This window comes from Trichosurus vulpecula, chromosome 3 (assembly GCF_011100635.1).
Source record: "Trichosurus vulpecula isolate mTriVul1 chromosome 3, mTriVul1.pri, whole genome shotgun sequence".
Lineage (NCBI taxonomy): Eukaryota > Metazoa > Chordata > Mammalia > Diprotodontia > Phalangeridae > Trichosurus > Trichosurus vulpecula.
Window position 1 is genome coordinate 175,908,827 of NC_050575.1, and position 17,880 is coordinate 175,926,706.

A 17,880-nucleotide genomic window follows, 5' to 3' on the forward strand; every position below is an offset into this window, starting at 1 on the left:
CCTCCCACTGCCAGCTCAAAATACCCTTCCCCTGAACCTTTCTCCCTAGCTCTATCTTGATTCTTTAGGATCCAGTTCAACTCCTTCTTCTGCCCTGACCACTTCCCTCTTCAAAGTTCCTACAATGTTTCTGATCCATACCACTGATTCTGGCACTTAGCACAGACTGTCTTGTGTTGTTACTTCTGTTTCATGGCTGGGGTGTGTTTCCCTGCATTATTGCCAAACCTTTGAAGGCCGCCACTTCCTCTTGCATTTCTTTTTTCTTGGCCTAAGCCTCACCAGCGAGCTATACACATAGTAGGTATTTAATAAATTCATGTCAAATGAACAAATGAAGTGATTTCAGAACTAATGAATTAAGGGAAGTGCTAATTGCTTCCTAATGGCCAGATGTCAATCTACAGCATTTATTAGTCTTCTATATTCCTAGTATTTGTTTATGTAGTATGTGTTGCTATAGCTCCTAAGTGCTTTCCAGAACAATGTAAACACAGCAGGTTTTGCTGGGAGCGAATGGGTATCCAGGTGCTTATGAAGACTGAGCATTTGGGAGGGAAGTAGGGGAGGATCACTTCCTGCTTTGGATGTTAGCCATGGGACCCAGTCACGTTGTTTAGCATAACAGGAGCCAACTTTATGATGTGGCTGCTGAAAAAAATGAATGGGATCTTAGGCTGCATCAATAGAAGTCTAATATCCAGAAGGAGGGAAGTGAATAGCACCATTGACCTCTGTCCTGGCCAGACCAAATCTGGAGCGTTGTGTTTAATTCTGGACAACACATGTTAGGAGGGACATTGGCGAACTAGAAGTATACAGAGGAAAACAACTAAGGTGGTGAAGAGTCAGGAAATCATGACGTACTGTATGCAGAAGGGTTAAAGGAACTGAACCTGCTTAACCTATCTAAGAGTAGGTTAAGTGAGATGTGATAGATATCTGTGGCTTATGTTGCAATCCACTAAAATTCCCACTTTTTTTCAGATGAACTATTAATGCTAGCTATGCTGCCTCTGTCTTATATTTGGAAAATTGATTTCTTGAACCCAAGGGTAAAACTTTTATCTTTATCCTTATTTAGTTCCGTTTAGATTCAGCCCAATGTTCTTGCTTTTCAAAATCTTTTAAAATCCCACCTCTGCTATCCAGTGTGTTGGTTCTCCCTCTCGGCTTCACATCATCTGCAGATTTAACAAATATACCATTTGCCTTTATCCATGTCATTGATAAAAATGTTAAATTGTACAGAATCAAGCAGAGATTCTGGGACCTTCCCCTAAAAACCTTCTTCTTCCAAGCTGACACATAGTAGGTATTTAATAAATTCACATTGAATGAACAAATGAAGTGATTGCAGAACTAATGAATTAAGGGAGTTGCTAATTGCTTCCTAATGGCCAGATGTCAATCTACAGCATTTATTACATGCTTTTCATGTAACCTCTTAACCAATTCCAAATCCATCTAACTTTACCATCATGATATTCCCTTGTTTCATGAGCCTGGTACCCCTGCCAAAAAAGCAAATGAGGCTAGGCTGGCCCAACCTGTTCTTGATAAATGTATGATGACTTCTGGTGATTATCATTTCCTTTTCTAGGTGTTTACTTTTAAAAACAGATTCTAGAATTACATAAAGAAAAATTCTGGATCTCCAGGAGAGTGCTCATACTGTGGGAAGGATAAAAAAGCTTGAGATGTGGTTCTCGAGATGCATGTTTTTCTATCCCATTCCACATTCATGATCCTTGCTAGACAAATTGGGGTCATTTTTTAGACTAGCAGTAGCAATGTGGAAGATACACAGGAACAAGTGTGTGCTTGTAGCCACCCCCAAATTTTTTGAGAGATAGACTAGCATAGTGGATAGGCCGCTGGACTTGGCATCATGAAGGCGGGGGTTGGAATCTTGACACAAAACATTGTCTGATTGTGTGACATTGGACAGATCACAGTACTCTAGTTTCTCCAACTGTTGAATGGAGATAATAAAAGTGCCTCCCTCACAGGATTGTTGTGAGGAACAAATGAAATAATGTATTAAAGTGTTTTACGCACATTCTAGCACTCTTTCAATGCCAGCTATCATTATTATGTCTGTCATAAAAGCACCATCCACTGCACCTGGTGCACTTTGTTAAACAAAGTGGGCTCACTAACTCCCTGTCCTCAATTAGGTCCTCTTTTCTCTGATGGTAACCATCCAGACTCATCATCTCTCTGTGTGCTGCACTTTCTCTGATTGCCCCGGGGTGGTTGCTTTACTTCAAAGAGTTGGGGTTAGGCTCTGACTTGCCTACAGGCAGGTAGAGGAGAATAAATTTAATTTAATTCAGAAAGTATTTATTAAGCATCTGTGTGGCTGGTTCTGAAGCAGGTACAAACAGAAATAAGACAGACCAAGAACTGGGATTGATAAAACACTTTCTGCTTCTAAAATGCTGACACACCCAGGATTTCTCTCCTTGCACTAAGGTTGCTGACGGTTTCATGGAGAGATAGGATTTATTTTTTTGAAACAAAGAACATTGAGATACAATAAGTGATTAAGCGTGGAGTGATGCGGTTCACTCAAGACTTATATGATCCGATGCTGAGTGAGAGGCAGAAGAACATACATGATTACAGACACACGGTATCTAGGATGACTAACTTTGATAGACTTGGCTCTTCTCAGCAATACAAGGTTCTGAGACACTTCCAAAAGACTCATGATAGAAAAAGCTATGTACATCCAGAGAAAGAATGACGGAGTCTGAATGCAGGTTGAGGCAAACTATTTGCTGTCTCTCTCTCTCTCTTTTTTTTCCTTCTTTTTTGGTTTTGTTTCTTCTTTCTCATGGTTCATTCCATTGGTTATAATTCTTCTTTACAACTTGACTACTGTGTAAATATGTTTAACGTGAAGGTATATGTAGAACCTATATCAGATTACATGCCGTCTTGAGGAGAGGGAAGGGGAGAAAATTTGGAACTCAAAAACTTGTGGAACTGAGTGTTGTAAATTAAAAATTAAATAAAAAAGAATAAAAAAAGACTACAGCAGTAGCTTGTATGTGATCCCATTTCTTCAAAATGGGAATGAAACTATTTATACTATCTCTCTCAAAGGATCTTTTAAATGTGATTTGTCATTTTAATTTTTTCAGGATTTTTTTTCAGTTACAAAAAACAATTTTTAACATTTGTTTTTTAAAATCTTGAGTTCCAAATCCTCTTCATCCCCTTCCTCTTTAAACAATTTGATATAGGGTGTACATGTGCAGTCATGCAAAACATATTTCCATATTGGTCATATTGTGAAAGAAAACATAGACCAAAAGGAGAAAAATAGAGAAAGCAGAAAAAGTATGCTTCATTCTGTATTCAGACTCCATCAGTTCTTTCTCTGGAGGTGAATAGCATTTTTCATCATATGTCCTTCAGACTTGTCTTGGATCATTGCACTGCTGAGAATAGCTGTTATTCACAGTTGATCATTGTACAGTATTGCTGTTATTGTGTACACTGTTCACTGCACTTTGCATCAGTTCATGTAAGTCTTTCCATGTTTTTCTAAGAGCTCATCATTTTTTAGAAAACATTCCAATGATTTTATTACAGAGAATTTTTTTTGTAATATTGTCATTTAAACAATTCACAACTCTGTAAGCTGTGTTAATAGCATGCCTGTTTTGCCACAGCCATGCCAGTACTTAATTTTGTCACTTTTCAATATCTTTGGCCAGTTTCATGGATGTTGTAGGGCAATCGAGTCAAACTTGCCTTCCAGAGGGGGCTGCTCATCATTTCTTATTGCACAATAATATTCCATCACAATCATGTATCACAACTTGTTCAGGCATTCTCTGGTTGATAGACATCTCTTCAGTTTCCAGGTCTTTGCCACCACAAAAAGAGCTGTTATAAATATTTTTGTACATATAGATCCCTTTCCTTTTTTCTTGATCTCTTTGGGATACAGACCTAGTAGTGATATTGCTGAGTCAAAGAGTATGCACGATTTTATAGCCCTTTGGGCATAGTTCTAAATTGTTCTTCAGAATGGTTAGATCAATTTACAACTCCACCAACAGAGCATTAGTGCCCCAATTCTCCCACATTCCCTCCAACATTTGTCATTTTCCTTTGTCATATTAGCCAATATAATAGGTTTGAGGTAGTATCTCAGAGTTGTTTTCATTTGCATTTCTCTAATCCATAGTGATTTAGAGCATTTTTTCATATATAGCTATCATAGATAACTTTGATTTCTTGAGAACTGCATGTTCATTTGAGAAACCTTGTATTTCAGAAATGAGACCTTTATCAGAGAAACTTCCTAAAAAAATTTTTCACAGATATGATCACTAACTGTATATTTCCAACTATCCTATTTTTCCCTTGTTTATCCTTCTCTCTCTCTCCTTTCACCCTATCCCTCTTCAAAAGTGTTTTACTTCTGACTATGTACTCCCCCAATCATCCCTCCCTTCTACCAGCCCTACTCCCTTCTCTTATCCCCTTTACCTCCTAGTTCCCTATAGGGTAAGATAGATTTCTATATCCAATTGAGTGTGTATATTATCCCCTCTTTGAGTCAAATCCTCAAAGTATTTTGCCAGTAAGTACTTTAAAGCACCATATAAATGTGAATTATTACTGTTGCTCTGTAGTTCAGTCCACATGTGCCAAGGAGTTCAGAATAGATCATTGGGCTGGCTTAGGTAGGGGTGCTTCATAGATTTGATTTGGGCTCTGAAAGACATAGGATTTGGATAGGTGAACACTAGCAGAGACTTTATTCTCAACTGGGAAAGCAGTGTAAGCAAAGGTGGAGACCTGAGTGATTTTAGTGTGTTTCAGGGACAATGAAGAAATTGACTTGAATGGAGAAGAGGGTTTGTATTTGGGACTAGTGCAAGATTAAGTTGGAGAGGTAGTTTGAGGACCAGTTATAGAGAACCTTGAATGTCAGACTAATGAATTTTTTTTAACATTTATATAGCTCTTTAATGTTTACAAAGCATTTCATGTACATTATATTATCAACCCTTACAACAACCATAGGAGGTAGATGGTACAATCATTTCCAAATTATAAATGAAAATACTATGGGTTGAACTATGAGTCTTTCCCAGGCTCAGAGCCCCTAGGAAGTATAAGAGGTAAGAGCTGAATCTAGCTCTCTCCCAAGTTCAGAGTCAACTCTCTACTAGGCCATGTTGACCCTGTAATTATAATCCCCTATGGTGATGAGAAACCTTTTAATACATATTTATTTATTTTTTGGTTTTTAACATTCACTTCCATAAGTTTTAAATTTTCTCCCCCTTCTTCCCCCCTCTCTCCCCAAGATGGCATGCAATCTGATACATTCCCATTAAGTACATTTTCACATTCAGACTAATGAATTTTACCTTGATCCTGTAGACAGTGGGGATTGAGGAGACAGGAAGTGGTAGAAAAAGTGTGGAACTCGATCTCTAAGGTCCTTTCCGGCTCTGTTATTCTAAGACTCAGACTGTATGGTGATCAGTGGATATATTCTCAAGTGAAAGTAATGATTGATTTGGAAACTTAAATTACATAATGGTATCCCTGAACTAGGGAATTAGGAAGCTTGGGTTTTAGTCTTGGTTTTGCAACTAAGTTGGACACATCCATTACCTTTCCTAGGCCTCATTTTCTTCTCTTATAAAATAAGAGTGCTGGACTAGATCTGGTCTCTAGAACTTAATAGGCCTACACATAAGGAAATCTTTCTCAGGTAAGAGGAGGATGAGATGGAAACAGCAGAGGGCAGAAGAGGACTATGCAGGATTCAGAGGGTTTTCTCAGGTAAAAAGACTCAGACTTAGCTCCCAGACTGGGACATCACACCCTCGTTGCCGAAGAGAGTCTTGGCAATCATTGTACCCTTTGCAGAGTTGTAGTGTGCTCTTAGAAATCAGCCAGGTGAGTTAGTTTAGACATAGAGTTGCAGAAAAAGTGAATAGATAAATGTCTTAATATTTTAATAGCCTGAATTCAGAAGTGAGAACTTGTTCAGAGCCATCTTGGTGTATTTGAAAATATTGCTCAGTTAATAATATATGCTGTGAGGACTGACAAGATGGATATAAGCACAAATGGGGACTTTCTCCTGTTCAACAGTAAGAGTGAAGCTACTTGAGTAAGACCATAGAATCCCAGAGCTGTGGTCAGAAGGGCCTGCGTGGCAGGTCAGTGCCATTGTCATTCCATTCACAGATTTATCACTTGGAGAATATTTCTGTATTTTTGAAAAGGTGGTTAATGAAGGAGGTTTAATAGTCCCCCTCCAAACTGACATTTGATGCCATAGAGTTTTGTTTTGTTTTTTCACCATCAGTTGATAAGTAGTAAGTCTTTCAGGGCTGGCTGCATTAAGTAATACACTGATTCTGCTGGCCTCATGTGTCTCCTTTCTAAATGAAAATGAGCAAGGACAGGGTTAAGCACCTAGCTTAGTTATTTCATCTGGAGCAAGGCGATATCTTCTCTAAGTGGACTTGGAAGAAAAGGTTTCATTCTCTCCTTCCACATTCTTTCCTTTAACCTATTTACTGGTAGGCAGGAATGTAGGGCTCTCTACCACACGGCTGCCCAGGAGACTGCCTGGGCTGTTTCCCAGAAGGGAGCTGTATTACCCACAAAACATTTCCGTACAACTCCTTCTTCTTCTCCTACCTGGGTGAACATGTGGAAGGTTCCCTCCTCTAGCAGACTATGAGCCTCCTTCCCAGCCTGGCGACAGAGAAGCAGACTCCACAAACTAAAAGGGAACACGAGAGCTCATCCAATCCCTTAATTTGTTTTCTAAGTCAACAAGGAAAGCTGGGAGAATGTGCTCTCTGCCCCTAGAGAGTATATACTATTTTGGAGTAGACAAGATTCAGACTCTTGAAATAATTAGAGAGAAAAAATGATAAAGTTCTCAATTTTGTGATTGGTCATCTTGTCAGCGGCTGGCTTCAGTCATCCCCATGTAGATAACTCCCAAATCTGTATTTCAAGCCCTAGTGTCTCTCTTGGGCTACAGGCTCATGTCACTAACTTCTAACGGACATTTTCAACAGGATGAACTGGATGTATTCCATAAGCATCTCAACATTCAACGTGTTCAAAACAGAACTTACTCTCTTTGCCTGCTCCCAAACCCACTCTGCTTCTAGGCCTCTCTTTTCCTCTTCCTCCAGCCACCATGGTTTACAACCTCAGACTCATCTGCCACTTCAATCTTCTTCTTCTCCATATCTTATCAGTTGCCAGCTCTTACCGGTTCTACATCCACAACATCTTTTCACATAGCCATCATCAGCCTTCATCTCCTCTTCCCTAATAATTTTTTCCCCTAAGATTTTTTTTCAATATCTTTCTAATTGGCCTTTCCACCTGGTCTCTCTCCTCTCAAGTCCATCCTTCATACAACTGTCTGAGCTTTATTTGCAAGGCACAGGCCTGACTGCATCACATCCCTTCTCAGAAAGCTCAAGCAGCCCCCTCTTGCCTCCAGGATCGAATATAAACTCCTCTTTTTGGTATTTAAAGCCCTTTCCAATCTGATTCCAGCCTACCTTTCCAGCCTTGTTATGTTTGACTTCCTTTCATACACTCTAGTTTCCAGCCAAATCGATTTTCTTACTGTTGTTCACATCAGATTTCATTATTCATCTTTATGCCCTAGCACTGGCTGCCCACCAAGCCTGAAATGCACTCCCTCCTTGTCTCTTAAAGTCCCTAACTTTCTTCAAAGTTTTAACTTTCTCCTGCATAAGCTTTTTTTTTTTTGGAGGGGGGAAGGCAAAACAATGGGGGTTAAGTGACTTGCCCAAGGTCACACAGCTAGTAAGTATCACATGTCTGAGGCCAAATTTAAGCTCAGGTCATCCTAACTCTAGGGCTGGTGCTCTATTCACTGTGCCACCTAGCTGCCCCCCATAAGCCTTTCTTGATTGTCCCAGCTAATAGTGCTTTCCTACCAGAAAATTACTTTAGATTTATTTAGTATATAGTGTTATATCTCTTTATCTGTGTATATATTAGTTCCTCTGATAAACTCCTTGAGAGCATGGATTATTTTGATCTGTAACCCCAGAACTCTTCCAGGCAGCTGGATGGTCCAGTGGATAGAGCCCTGGACTTGGATTTAGGAAGAACTGAATTTGAATCTTGTCTCCGAACCTATTAGCTGTGTGACCTTGAGCAAATCACTTAATCTATTTTAGTTTCAGTTTCTTCATCTGCAGAGTGGCATTGATAATAGCACCTACCTCGCAGGTTTGTCGTGAGGATCCAGTGATGTAATTATGTAAAGCAATTCACGAACACTAAAGACCTATATAAATGCTAGCTACTATTATTAATTAATGCTTGTTACTTTATTGATTAATTGGAGGGTTGGTTTTTTTTTAACTATAAGTACTGCTTTTGGCAGGGGGAGGAGACTGGGTCTCCCTATCTCACTCAGGCTGGAAGTCTCAGCATCCAACCACCACAGCCCAAATCCCACTGCTGATCAGCACAGAAACTTTGGCATGCTCTATTTATAACCTGGGCCGTCTTGCCCTTCCCAAGACAGCCTGCTACTCCCTCTTCCCCCACTCATGGAAACTGACCATACTGGTACTGGCCTTAGTTGAGACACCTTATTGTCCTTAGCCCTCCTGCAGCTCAAAATTCCAGAAAAGATTACCCAGCCTTTCTAATTGCAGTAACTGCTCACTGGTCATGAAATTATTCTCACCTAAATCTTACCTATTTCAGTGTAGACACTTTCCCTCTTACTCTACCTCCCTAAAGAGGGAAAGCAGTATGCTAACATCTTTTGCATAGCAATCCAGACTTCATGAGCCTGAAGGTTGTTATCTGGGTCCTGCCCCAAACAGGAAAGTTTCATGTTGTGCTTTTCTGTGTTTGGCGTGGTTGTTCTCTCCCTGGCCAAGTAAATCCAGTTAGGGGCTGACTGCATTGTCACAGTGGCAGCCTCCCAAGCCACTGCCAATTCACCATGGCCAATAGCCAGCACAGGCAGTCAGTAGTAGTAGCGGCAGAAAGTTTGCTACTGCTGTTGCCTGTAGAAGAGCTTGGAGGGAATCCTTGTTACTGCTGTCGGCACCCCTGGTGGGGAGTAGCCTGTGCCAGGCAGGGAGGGTGACTGCCTTTGTTTTAGGGGGTAGGTGTCTTGAGAAAAGCTTTACTTGCAGGGAGGTCAGGAAGAAGAAAGGGTTACAAGTTCTACACCTATTTGCAAGCATGTGTAGACTGTACAATGCTCTTGCTGTTTTGTCATTCCAACAGCACTTGTCCTTGAGAAAGATATCCCAGGCAGTGTTCTCATGTGCCTGACTAATGGGTTTGGGTTCAGCCGGTTAAATTCTAGAATAATTTGTTGTTAGAGATGATATGCTCCAGTTTGAAATTCTGATGAAAAGACAAATGCTTTTCACTTGGAGAGTAGCATGATGAAAGCCATCGAATTAAATCACAAGTTAAGATAACTAAGAGGTGTCTTCCATCACAGTGACTGATGGCAAGGGAAAACTGGCTTTCTCTACATTCTCATATAAATATAGAATACTACATTTATGCAACACATTTGAAAAGGTCAGAGAACTTCCATGCCATGTCCTACAGAACATTCTCTGGCTCCTGACACATTCTTAGCCCTGATTCTTTGATATTTGGGTGCCAGGATGCCTTCTTAATCAGCCTCCTTGCCTCTTCCCTCTCTGGCCCATCCCATGCATGTTAATGATTTGTCTGCGATGGCTAGTCCAGGGCTTGTCTACAAGACTAATAATGAAAGAGCGGCCAGGACAGAGGAGACCGGTCAGATCTCTGGACTCCCAGGCCACAGAGTCATAAAATAATCACTACTGGAAAAGATTTTAGAGACCCTCTAGTCCACATCCTTCATTTTACTTATGGGGAAATTGAGGCCCAGAGAAAGAAAAAAACTTGGCCAAGGTTACTCATAAAACTTATAGCCAAGTTAGTACTAAATGCAAGGCCTCTGTCTGTCCCAAAGTCAAGAATCCTTTTTACTACATCGTGCTGCTTTCCAAAGAGGACAAAAGCAGAGAATGGCCATTATGTTATTAATCGAACAAGCAGTTATTAAGTGCCTACTGTGTGCCAGGCACTGAGCTAGGCACTTATGTTATACAGACAAAAAAATAAAACAGCCTGCCTTCCAAAAAGCTTAATTATATTGGGGGGGGGGCAGTGGAGACAACTTGTACATATATAAGTATATACAAAAGAAATAAGATAAATGTGGAACCTTGAATTTCATTGGTATAGGGTAACTCCCAGATGAGGAAATGCCACCCACCAAAAAAGGCTGGCACCTTCCCTGCTGCTTACATAGTCTTCAAAAATCACCTACAACATTGAGAAGTTAAGTGACTTGCCCAGGGTCACACAGCCAGTATATGTCAGAGATGGAACTTGAACCCAGGTCTTCTGGCCAGCTCTCTACCCACCATGCCATAGTCTCTCATAGAATAAACATAATGTAGCTTAGGAATAAAGACACTAATAGTTGGGGGAATCAGGAGAGCTTTCATGTAGGATATGGCCCTTGAGTTGGGTCTTGACAGAAGTGAGGGATTCTATAAGACAGACATAAGGAGGAAGTGGGGGGACAGCCGGTACAATTCATGGGGACAAGAGATGGATTGCTGTGTACAAAAACAACAGCAAGGAGTCCAAGAGGGGTGTTATGTACAATTAGGTGGGAAAATAGTTTGGGACCAGGTTGTATTGGGTTTTGCAAACCAGGTTTATATTTGCTTTTAGAGGCAACAGGGAGCAACTAAAGTTTATTGAGTCAGTTCTACATTTAATCACTGGTAGCTCTGTGGAGACTGGATTGGCATAGGCAGAAACTTATGGCAGGAAGACCAGCATGGCCTAAACTAAGGTGGTGGCTGGGTGTGTAGTAAGAAGGGGTCAGGTGCCAGAGATGTGGAAATAGAAACAAGACTTGCCAACTGATTGGATGTGTAGAGCGAGAAAGAGTGAGGAGTTAATGGCAGGAGTGACAACCCTGGGAAACTGGAAGAATAGTGGTAACCTCAAAGGGAATAGAAAAAAATGGAAAAGGAATGACTTTAGGGGAAAAGAGATTAAGTTCTTTTTTGATCGGGACTTGGATATGTCTAAAGGACATGTCTAATAGGCAAATGGTAATGTGGAACTTAAGCTCAAGAGAGGAACTTGAGTGGTAATCTCAGAGAGAAGATAATTAAGCCCATGTGAACCTATGAGGTTACCAAATGAGGGTGTAGAGAGAGAAGAGGAAGGAGTCGTAGATGGGGCCTTGGGGTGTGTCCAGAGTTAGGAGACTTGATAAGGAGAATGAGCCACCAAAAGAGAGAGAGGGATGGTCAGATGGGGTAGGAGGAGAACAAGAAGAGTGCATGTACGAATGAATGAAAAAGCACCTACTAAACTCATGTACCAAACATTATGCTAAGCAATGGGGATAAAACCTTTCAATCTCCCACTTTCATTTGGAGAGAAAACACATAAGAGAAAATTCAGCTTCTAGGAAGAAGGAAAGCCTTGGTAGTATCACAGAAACTCAGGGAAGAGAGAATATCCATGACACAGTGGTCAGTGGCATCAGGGAGGATGATGACCACTCTTCTAAACCTCCATTTCTGTCACAGGTGCCACCTTTCTTCCAGTCTCCAGGGTCCGTAACCTTGGCATTATCTCTCTCAGCCCATGGATCAAACTACCATTCTTGCCATTTCTCCCTTTGCAACGTGTCTCACATCCAAATCCTTTTCTGGACTCAAACTCAGTCCTTCCTCACCTCTCCCCCAGATTATTGTGATACCCTGCTAACTGGTCTCCCTACCCAAAGACTCTCTATTTCAGTCTCTCCTTCACATTGCTGCTAAAGTGTTTGTGCTTCAGTGCAGCTCTGACAAGGTGACTTCTCTACTCATTCAATCCAGTAGTTTCCTATTGCCTCTAAAATCAAATGTAAAATCCTCTTTTTAGCTTTTAAAATCGTACACAACTTTAGAAGGCAGCATATGGTGGAGTAATCCAAGGTTTTGGCTTGTCAGGGCAAGATCTTTGATAGTATGAGCAGGCAAGGGACTCAAGAGAACAGTGTAGAGTTGAACTGGTTCACCAGGGGGTCAAATGGAAAAGGAAGTGTAGTTAGTGCAGGGCGATAGCCTGGGAAAGAACTGAGGGAGGAGAGTGATTGAAGATCACGGTGTGGATAAAAAACAGAATTTGGGCTTGTAAGGGAGAGGAAGAAGTGGACTGATGATAGATTGTGATCACGAAAGGGAATTTCAGAGTTCATGAACATAGAACATGGAAGTTCTTGTGATAAGATCTAGGGAGGCAATTAAATGGCTTCGTGGATAGAGTGCTGGGTTGGAATCAGTAAGACCTGAGTTCAAATCCAGCCCCAGACACTTACTAGCTGCGTGACCCTAGGCAAGTCACTTGCCTTCTCTGTGCCTTAATCCACTGAAGAACCAAATGACAAACTACTCCAGTATCTTTGCCAAGAAAACTCCATGGGCAATATGGGCATGCTGTACTCCATGGGGTCATGAAGAATCAGTTATAGCTGAACAAGATCTAGAGCATGATATAGTTGAGAGTATAAGAGTATGTGTATAGCTGAAGTGGGGTGGTAGATTAGGTCATATGAAATGAGTAAGTTAAGGAACTGTACAGTTCCTTAGGGTGTGCGAGTATCCATATGTATTTTGAAATCCCTTCAGTATGAGAGCAGAAGTTGGGGAGGAGAGAAAGACTGTGAGCCAGATATTAAATTCAGTGAAGAGAGGAGAGTGTCCAGAAGGTTGGTAGATAACAGCTATCCAAATCTTGATTGGGTAGTAAATGTGGCTGGAGTGAACCTTAAGGGAGGTTCATCACTCCCTCAGTGATGAAGGTAGAGTGATGGAGACAAAGCCAGGAAGTGGCAGTGAGGAGTGAGGAGTATTCTAACTCAACTAGTGAGTCTTAGGGTGTGAGGGAAAGTGCATTCAGTGCTGGAAAGGATGGCCAGGGTGGCTGTGTCATCAGGAGAGAGCCAAGTCTTAGTGAAAGAAAATAGTAGGAGCAAGAAAGGAAAAGCTTAGAGATGAAAGCATATTTGCTGACTATGGAGTGGGTCTTTTAAAATGCACAGTAGAAGGATGACTAGTTTTAGAGTAGGACATTGGGAGATGGGAATAAGGGAATGGTCAGTGGGGGAAAGAGAATGGGGTTTTAACAATGACAGCTTGATGTTCAAAATCACTAAGATAGGGAGGGTATGACATGGTGGGTGCTTAGCACAGCATCTGGCACATAGAAGGTGCTTAATAAATGATTATTAATTGTTGAGGAACGAGTTCAGGTAAGTCATCAACAAGGGTTGAACCTCAGGGTGGAATCTTGTCAGGGTATTCGGCAGCAGCAGCATGTAGCTAGAAAGCTGGAAGGAGATGGAATGAAGAGAGGTCTCTGCACTGGACCAGAATCAGGCAACTGATGAAAGGTCACAGTGGAATGGGAACCAGATGAGATGATGTTTCCCTCTTTACCAGGACTAGTGGAGGAAGTACAATGGAATGTCATTTCTTTCCTAATGTGACAAGTAGGTTTAAAGTGTGGATCTCAGTTTGGGCAAAAGGCCTTAGTTATCAGCTTAAAGCGACCACAGTGTAAATGAGGGCTGCTACTAGCAAGATGTGGGAAGGAATGGGCTTTTGGCATGTTGTAGAGGGAGACATTGAATTTGTTAAAATAAGTCTACTAACAATTGAAGTCATGTAGCTAAGCTATTTTCTTTCCCTTTGTTTCAGCTCTCTGCCCAAATGTCATGAACCAACGACACCTTGGAACTCTCAGGTACCTCTTCTACAAGAGGTTTGTCGAGGTATGCCTGCATAGCACATGCAAGATGTTTATTGCTCAGAAGGTTTGTCTGTGTAAAAAAGAAGGACCTCTACTTCTGTACTTCTAAGAAAATACAACGCAATTCAATTTAAAATGTTTCTGACCATTGGACATAGAGTGCCTGGCATATAGTAGGCACTTAATGAATGCTTGCTGACTAATTGATAAAGTCATCAAGAACATGGAAGAGAAATACAGTTTGCCTGTATCTCTATCAGTGGCTTTAGTTGGTCCATCATAAGCATTTATTGCTGTGCCAAATTTTCTTTGGAATCCTGTGAAATCCTCCCCTCTGATGTACATCAGATTGCATCATCTGCACTGTAACCTGCTATTCGGGATAGCACTTTCCACTTGGATTCAAGGGTGCAAATTTTCAAAGACGATGTTCTGTTCTGCTTTCCGCAGCACAGCCAAATCTGGACTTCTGCTCCCTTCAGATTGAACAAAAGGTTGAACACTTGCATGAATAAAAATGGCCATGACGTGTATGTCTCATGTCACTTTAGAAAGCAAATGCCCAGAGTCCAGGGGCCATTTTCACTGTCTGTTCTCTCGGATTCAGAATTCTTGCCTCTGCTCCTAGCTGTGCGACTTTAGGCAGATCATTTCACTCCTCTGGGCTTCAGCATCTTCTCCATAAAATCAAGCAATTGGACCAGATAAGCTCTAAGTCCCTCACAACTTTATCAGTCCATGAGTTGAGCAATGGCCTTGGTTCCTGCTTTCTTGGCATGAATAAGCTGGTGATGATAATACGCGTGCACATGAAGGGAAGCCCTGTGGGCCAAGGGATACATCCAAGTGGCTGCAGTGTGTGTCCTCTCCCCTGCCCCAGCGGGTCTCACAGGAGCTCACATCAGGTTGACTTCTGAGTAGGGGGAAGATTATACGTCCCAGGTCCTAATAATTCTTCCACATTCTGGGGTAAAGAGAAGGGCACTGAGGGGAACTGACAGCACTTTTCACAGAGAAAATCACCAACAAGCCAATTTGTGGATGTTGCAAACCTGACAATCCTATTGAAAAGGCTCTCCAAGCCATTGTCCATTGCCTGTGAGGGACATCATATTCCTGGGGAAAGTGTCTGGATTTTTAATAACCCTGTGCTCCCTGTCTGTAGCTCAGAATCCTTTCCAGGACAAGGATGGAGGCAGGCAGTGTGGTACAGTAGAATGAGCCTTGGCTCTGAAGTCAGAGGACCTGAGTTCAAATTCCCACCACAGATACTTATGTGACCTTAGGCAAGTCTTTTAACCTCTGAGGTCCCTTTCAGCTCCATGTTTATGATCCTGTGGTCTCTTCTAATGGTTTTCAGCTAGAAACCACATCTGAATTCTCTGGCACTTGGGATCATTTACATACATTAGAGGGTGAGTGACTTTTTTTTTTTTAAATTAGAGGACTAGAAATCTCCCCAGGGAGTCTCCATTCATCTCACAGCTTCTCCTGTAGAGCAGAAAATATGTATGTAGTGTAAAAAAGTCATTGTATTTTCCCATGCTGAATGTGGGTAGAAGCAAAGAAAAAACAGGTTGAATTCCTTCATTTGCCAAAATTTTTAAAAATACAAGAAGTAAACAATTTAATGACTTTTGCTTCCCCTTGTTATGTGCTAAGAACATGCTATTCGACTTTAACACTGCATTAATCTCCTCAGTGAGTGTCCGTCATCTCTCATAGCAGGCAGGTTTGGATTAGAGTCATGTGAAAATATTGATTCACCAAAAGGCAAGAGACCTACTTTATAGAGTAGTTTTTCTGAGAGTGAGAGAGAGAGAGAGAGAGAGAGAGAGAGAGAGTGTGTGTGTGTGTGTGTGTGTGTGTGACTGAATCACAACCAATACTTTTATGGTAAAAAAAAGTAAATGTTACATAAACTCCTGGAAAAATTAAAACCAATTAACTCATCTTTAACCTTATTCACTGTGTTATAAAATCACCACCCAGGTTGCATTTGGACAAGTATGCAAAAAGGCCACAATGAGGGTTGTAGAAAACAACGGCTTTCTTAGCTAGCGAGCCGGACAAGGACCTCAGAGACCACCTGATTCAACCACCTCATTTTATGGTTAATGAAACTGAGGTCCCAGTCCATGCTCACACAAGTAAAAATAGCAAGCCTGGGTTTGAACTCAGGTTCTCTGTACTTAAATTCAGAGCTCTTTCCAGTGTACCATGCCCATTTGGAATTTGTCCTCCTCCTCCCAGAATAACCAGATGTCAGGCAATAATCAGACCAGCCCTAGTTGAGGTTGGAAAAGGCTGTGTGAGAAGCTGGAGTTCCTGTGTTCTACTCTTTTGAAGGAAAAAAAAATTCACTGAGTATATTTTGAGTTAGATGTGTTGTCCTTGTGGCTGGAGTTTGAGTGTTGACAGCAGAAAATGAGTCAGGTAATTTATTTCAAGTCAATTACTATGAATCTTGTGGTCTTGTGGAAGAACCATCTTCCCCTTCATGTCTAATGCCTTTACACCAGAGGATTTATTTAAGAAAATAGTTATATTTCTGTTTTAATTGCTTTTCAGAAAAGCATGACCCAGGAGAATTGGGAAGATCACATTCAGGTGAGTTGAATGTATTATCTGTCTTTAAGTAATTAACTCACTCTAAACATGTGTGAGCACTGAGCTTGGACTCTAGGACTAAACTCTCTTTGACCTGTTAAGTTAAGCAGTGGAGGCCATAGAAGATTCTGAAATGTATAACACAGAGTGAAGGAATCTTGCCAGCTTCCTAGGAGCCTGGCCATTTTTGCAAAGGAGATATATGGTCCCTTCTTAATCTTATGCATATGCAGGTAGGTAGAAGTAGGAATTTTAATATATATTTATTACTGTGAAGATATATAAGGCAAGAGGAGACTAAAAACCTACTTTGCTATGTAAAAATATAAGCTACAAGATGACACAGATTTGCTTTGAATGTGATAAGGCATATTATTATGCATATCTATTTTAAGGCGCAAATCAACCCTTTTATAAATGTACTGAATTCCATCTAAATATTAGCAGATTGCCTACATGGAGGAGAAAGCTTGAATCAGGGCTTAAAAAGAAATGAAGTTAATTGTTAACTTTGGTTGAATTCTCAAAAGCTGACAAAACTACATTATTACTTTTTAACTCATTAAAATTTTTTGTTATTGACTGAATTGATTTAAAGGCATAAATAAAAGCCTACATTCATACATTCTGCATGGCTGTCCATAAAGCTCTTTTCTGCAGGTCCAGACTGCCTCTGGACAAATAAACCGTTTACTGTATGTAGGATCTGACACATTCATCTACTCACAGCTTGCAGGATCTGACATTTCAGAATTTACTCAGACTTGTGAAAACTAATGTTTAGTTCTGGCTCCTTTACTAAAGGAACGGACTGTAACTCTGTGCTAAGTGGTCAGTTGAGGACACCTACTAGTTTAGAGCAATACCTCCTTTCAAGCCGTGGGTTTGTACATGGGGTGCAGGGTGTTACCAGATGAATGTAGAGGAAATATTCTAAGCTCCTTATAAATCACAATTCACAAACACCTAAAGGAAAGATAAATGAAATCAAGAGTTCTCTGTATGCTGCACAAGGAGGCTACAAAGTAAATTTATCTTCACAAAAAACCGCTGGCCATATATTTGTTTGGAGTGACTGAAGGAGACAGTTGATAAATCTTGTGATATAATGTGTGTACCTTCCTGGCAATTTTCTGATCAACACAAGTCCCTATTTAATCCTACAAGGAACTTCTCTGTCATATGTCCTAGCCCCGACTTTGACAAGGGAAGTGGTTCTCTGGCCTTACATGAAGGAAATAATAACCCCTACCAGAACTTCTGAGATCACAAAGAAATCATTCCACAGGCAGATGTGTTTCTCTGTCCTTGGGCAGACTGTGTAAACAAAACAGAGGTAAAGTAAGCAATGATCTCTGCTCCTTTATGAAATCGCACTAA

At 40.9% G+C, this 17,880-nt stretch overlaps 1 protein-coding gene across 4 annotated transcripts in view; it reads left to right on the forward strand.

The window, feature by feature from the left end:
- Positions 1-17,880, forward strand: part of EXD3 (exonuclease 3'-5' domain containing 3) — a 482,404-nt gene that overhangs the window by 254,195 nt on the left and 210,329 nt on the right. For all 4 annotated transcript variants that reach the window (XM_036749598.1, XM_036749599.1, XM_036749600.1 and 1 more), the window contains 2 exons: positions 13,839-13,912; positions 16,462-16,500. In XM_036749598.1, coding sequence (XP_036605493.1) covers positions 13,839-13,912; positions 16,462-16,500 — 113 coding nt within the window. The remainder of the gene's footprint in view (positions 1-13,838; positions 13,913-16,461; positions 16,501-17,880) is intronic.